Source organism: Arachis ipaensis, chromosome B3 (genome assembly GCF_059453495.1).
Source record: "Arachis ipaensis isolate K30076 ecotype BB chromosome B3, ASM5945349v1, whole genome shotgun sequence".
NCBI lineage: Eukaryota > Viridiplantae > Streptophyta > Magnoliopsida > Fabales > Fabaceae > Arachis > Arachis ipaensis.
Genome location: NC_142438.1, coordinates 135,557,218 through 135,562,479, shown reverse-complemented (window position 1 = coordinate 135,562,479; position 5,262 = coordinate 135,557,218). Strand labels below are relative to the sequence as shown.

General features: G+C 35.4%; 1 protein-coding gene across 17 annotated transcripts; it reads left to right on the top strand.

Annotated features, from left to right (window-relative positions):
* The first annotated feature begins 820 nt into the window (after positions 1-820).
* On the top strand, positions 821-4,910 carry LOC148572542 (nucleolin 2-like). Of its 17 annotated transcripts, none has more exons than XM_088507777.1 (9): positions 821-1,321; positions 1,896-1,990; positions 2,330-2,416; positions 2,515-2,559; positions 2,804-2,921; positions 3,372-3,460; positions 3,591-3,678; positions 3,772-3,863; positions 4,368-4,910. In XM_088507777.1, exons 3-7 carry the CDS (start codon positions 2,367-2,369, stop codon positions 3,625-3,627), a joined length of 339 nt encoding a protein of 112 aa, XP_088363903.1. In that variant the 5' UTR covers positions 821-1,321; positions 1,896-1,990; positions 2,330-2,366; the 3' UTR covers positions 3,628-3,678; positions 3,772-3,863; positions 4,368-4,910. The 17 variants fall into 17 exon arrangements, with proteins under 17 accessions (XP_088363903.1, XP_088363898.1, XP_088363897.1 ...); XM_088507772.1 differs by having other exon boundaries at positions 1,839-1,990; XM_088507771.1 differs by having other exon boundaries at positions 1,826-1,990.
* Positions 4,911-5,262: the final 352 nt, after the last annotated feature.

The following is a 5,262-nucleotide window of genomic DNA, read 5'->3' as shown; positions in this document are numbered from 1 at the left end:
TGAGCACTGGCTGAGAATCACTACATTGAGGTAGCTCAAGCACAATAACAAATATAACCTTAGAAGAATGTCCCAAAGTTCTGTGAGAGTTACAGTGCACAAACCTAGATTAACATTGAAGCAAGTAATAATTTTCCCATCAGAATCTCGCAGAATACCTCCACAAGCCATTCTTCTATCGTTGGAAAATGAACTATCCGAGTTGAGTTTGATGGACGGATGCTTCGGGAATATTTAGATTGAGCATGATAATAATCTTTGACCAACTGAAAAATAAGATCATGAATTCTGTCTTCTGCTAAAATTTTGTCTTTGTTAAATAAAAGTGTTTTTTCGAGACCAAAGAAAGTTTATAATAGTAGAAAAAAGAAGGGATCATGATACTAATTTTTATATATTATGATACATTCACTACAAGAAAAAAGGTCTATGGCCACGCTTTAAAAGCGTGGCCAAAAGTAGTCAATAGCCACGCTTTTATGAGGGTAGCGACTGAATAGAGATTTGGCCACATTTTTTCTTGCTACGCTTTAAAAGCGTAGCGAAAAGGGTCAATGGCACGCTTTTATGAGAGTGACAATTGATTCGAGATTTGGCCACGCTTTTTTGCTACGCTCAAAAAACGTAGCCATAGAGAAAAACAGGCACGCTTTTAAAGCGTGGCGACAATTTTTGTTATAGGGTCATTTTAAAAGCGTGGCCGTTTCCTCCAACTCTTTTGGCACGCTTCAAAAGCGTGGCCAAAAGGTTCCCCAAAGAAAAAAAATTTTAGAGAACTCCCTTCGAAATTACTAAATTACAATTGCAATACACCATCTACTCTTCCAAACTTTAGCTTTCCCCTTCTTTGAATTGCCTTAGCTCATTCAGATTAAAGAACCCTAAGCCCTCCACGCACGAGGTGATGATTGCTCCTAACCCTAACCTTGTCTTCATTATGCCTCACCCCATCCCACTTTTCATTGTGCCTCACGAAGAACCCCCTGATCGCGATGAAGAGCATCATATCGAAGAACCCTAACCTCTCTTCATTGTGCACTCCGCGAAGAACGTCGCCGGCGCGCGTGATGCTTCTGTCGGCAATCCCTCTTCTGGCACCCGTAACCCTCCTTTGAGTTTCTTCTCTCTTCTCTCGACACTCTCTCCCTCAAGCTCACTGTGGCTCACCTCTCTCACGGCTGGTCTCGCCGTCGACCTCTCTCTCTCTGGTTTCACGCTTCTCTCGCGACTGTTTCAGACTTAAGCTCGTCGCAAGCTCTGTCGCTCTCTGTCACCATCGCAAGCTCGTCTTCTTGCTTAGGCTGTCAACGCTTCCTTTGTCGTGAGTTGGTCCGTGGGTAGGGGAGTTTCAGCTTCCTTCAGCCCTGTTATTTCTTTTTCAGTTTCATTATTATAAGTCATCAGTATATCTTGAATTTGTTGTTGAAAGTTGAGATTGTTGCTGAAATAATGATTCAATTGATTTTGTTTTACTGTAAATCATATTCCGAGAATTTGAATTTAAGTTTTTGTTACTGAAAGCTATTCTACTTAAATTTGTTGTTAAAAATGATCAATGAGCTGAATTTGTTGCTGCTAAGTTGAATTGTTACTGAACATATCGCTGAGCAATTTTTTGTTGTTGGATAACGTCACTGTTCTTTTAAGTAGCAAGTAGGTTTAAACTTCTAATGAAATCAGTGGGATTTATTTTAAAAATTACAGTTTTTAATATACGAATGTTTTAAAAGTGCATGAGTTGGTTATGGCTGTGTTATGTTGAATGTGTTTGTTAAATTGATTTTTATTGTTAAAAAATGAACTAGGTTGCTGTCTTCTTATTAAGGTTGATAAATTAGGAATTGGGAGGATCAAATTGAGTTAGATGGAGAAGTGATTGAATTGAGTTACCGCAGCTCGTAGGGGTTCTATTCCCTGGTGGCAATTGCTGAGAGGAAGCGTAGAGAGAAGCTCAGCCAACGGTTCATTGCTTTATCTGCCCTTGTTCCTGGTATAATGTTTCATTTCAATTAAATAAGCATGACTAATAATTTTATTATTTTCAAGGATTTTTTTTAGTTTATAAGTTTTTGGTTAGATTAGAATTTTCAGTATTTATCTTTTTCTTTTGTAATCTCCATCTGATTGCTCGTGTCATTTATTTCTGGGCCTTAGTTTCCTACTTGTATTATGTAGTGTTAATTGCTATTGTTCTCTCTTCCATTATATTCAACTTGAATTTCTCAATTTAAATATCTGAATTATGTACTATTTTTTTTAAATATTTTATACTATGTGAACCATTGTTTATTATTTTGTTGTGTTCAATTTCTTTTGCTATTCACTGTAGACTGTAAAAGTTTCAAAAGAAGGCAGTTATAGTTCAGATGACAGTGATGAGGAAGAAGAAAAACCTTCTAAAACTCCTCAGAAAAGTGTAAGCATCTCGCTTTGTATTTTAATATCGCTGTTTGAAGGCTTGTTTTGCTTTGTCTTGTGATTGTGCACTAAATGTATTTTCCTCGTGTGAAACAGGCTAAGGATGTCGAGATGGTTGATGCTGACTCAGCAAAGAAAGTTGTATGTTACTGGTCTCATTTTTTTATTCTTTTTAAATGTTCTAATATCTTTGATGGTAATATATCTTTGCTTTGCAGTCTAAAACCCCTTCTACACCTAGTGTTGCAACAGGTGGATCAAAGATACTATTTGTTTGAAACCTGTCATTTAGTTTGCAACGATCTGACTTGTATGTATTGTATATCTTATATTTCCTTGTTTATAGTGTATTTTTTTCTTATGATGTCATGTTACTGTTGTTCAGTGAGGAGTTTTTCAAAGATTGTGGAGAAGTAGTTGATGTTCCTTTTTCAGTTGACGATACTGGGAGGTTTAGACGCTTTAGACATGTTGAGTTTGCTATTCCAGAGGCAGCACAAAGTGTAAGCTATTGCTCCTCAAATATCTACAGAATAATAAGTTATCTGTGGTGGTTGCATAGCTTTTCCTAGCTACTTTTCTAAAACCAGTCAAATATATTAAGTGTTAAAATTAAATAATTTCTTTTTGAGTACTTGTGTTGTTGGAAGTTATTGGCTGCGTTAACTAATTATCATGTTTTTTTTATATGAAGTTAATTTAATTGTTGTAATATCATTCATTTTGAAGCTAATTTTTTTCCAACAACTGCCTTGCTATTTCTATGCTGTTAACTAATTGCTATTGCTTTATTGATTTGTTTTCTCCTCCATAGTGTTGTTTGATATGCATCACTGCAATCTATTTTTTGGTTACCCTCCATCCCTTTTTACTTTGAAAAGATGTTTAAATTATGTATTTGTTGATTTATTGGGGTTGTGTATTAATAATCCTTTTGGTTTTCATACTTGTAGGCTCTTGAATTGAATGAGCATGAGTTGTTGAATCATCCTGTTAGGCTTGATTTAGCTCGTGAAAGAGGTTCATATATCCTTGGTGGCAGGTAATTATTATATCTTCTCCTCTCTCTCTCCTATGCCTCATATCTACTTCTATCACCTTTTTTTCCGCTCCCTTTCATGCCTTGCTTCCACTTATTTCCTTCTCTTTATCATTTGTAATACTTGTTTCAGTTTCAGCAATTCCTTCCAGAAAGGTGATCAGCGTTAAACTGGTCAAACTATATTCATAAGGGGTTTTGATAAATCTCTTGGAGAAGAGGTAATTTTATTTCTATCATGTCTGCTGCTGCTTCTCTTGCATGTGTTTCTTTTTGCAATTCATATTTAAATACTGCCAAAATTGTGGTTGCAGATAAGAGCTAGCCTAAATGAGCATTTTGGTTCCTGCAGGGAGATCTCGAGGGTGTCAGTCCTAAAAGATTTCGAGTCTGGAGGTCCTAAATGGTTTGTTTCTTCTTCAAATCCTTTTTCTTTTTTGTTTATTTTTATTGTGAAAGATTTGCTATTTCATTTTTTGTGTATCCTTTTTGTTTCTCAAGTTGGATGCTCAAAATGATTGTGTTACGTGTTGCTTTGAGTTTAGCAAATTAACACCAGGTGTAATTTACAGTTTTGCCTACATCAACTTCAAGGATTTTTCTAGCATGAAGAAAGCTCTAGAACTCAATGAAACTGAACTTGCTGGTGGTTATTACCTCTCTGTTGAAGACAGAGTGTTTATTATTAATTTTGATAGTGTTTATTATTAATTTGACAGAGTGTGGCGTTGGCTTTGATATGATAATTAACTAAAAGTTTAATTTCTTTATCCATTTATTTATTATTAATTTTTATTATTTATAGCTTGAGAATGAGGACATGCTCTATCTACTTTCTATTGATGATGATGAAGAGCAGTGCATTCAAATACCATGTTAATTTTTGGTTATCACTGCTAGTATTTAACAGGTTATGGTGGTTGATGCTGAGGCATACACCTATGATAATGAGGTCATTAATAAAGCTGAAGCAATGGGAAAGCCCAAAAATCCTGAAGAAGAAGCTACTGTGGAAACTACTAGAGCCATAAAACATCATCAAGAAAGCTAAAGCAATGGGGAAGCCCGAAAATCCTGAAGAAGAAGCTATTATGGAAACTACTAGAGCCATAAAAGCTTCTCAGTTGTTGCTAAATACCATTGAAATCCTGAAGAAGCTGGATGCTGTACGTCTCTTAGCACATAGTGGAGGATGATGATTAGTTTGGTGAATTGGGTGCACATATGTGAGGAGGTTGATCAAAATTATTGTTAGATAGGATGGCAAAGTTATTGGAGTTGTAATTCATGTATTAGGAATACATTGCGAAGTTGTTATCACTTTGATTTTTGATATTTTGTTATACTGTTACGTGATTAAACATTTTTTTGTGACAAGTTATGTATGTTGAATTAGTGGATTTAAAATTATTGGTCATTGTCTAAATTTTAAAATTATCTATTAATTTTGTAAGGTTTTATTACAAAGATTAAAAAAGATTAAAAAAAACTATAGGTTATTGAACAAATTTTTTGCCACGCTTTAAAAGCGTAGCCGTGTGTCTTGCTATTGGCACGTTTTAAAAGTATAGTTGTATCTCTCTACATTGGCATGTTTAAAAAGTGTAGCCATATGTCTTTCTATTGGCACGCTTTTAAAGCATGGCAATCTTTAAAAGCGTGGCAAAAAATAAAGCGTGGTGATAGGTCACTAAAAGCGTGGTGCTAAAGCAACCGGCACCCTTGCAGTTGTGACCCTTTCAAAAGCATACCGGTAACTCAAAAAATGTGGCGAAAAGTTATCGCTACGCTTTTTTGACTTTTCG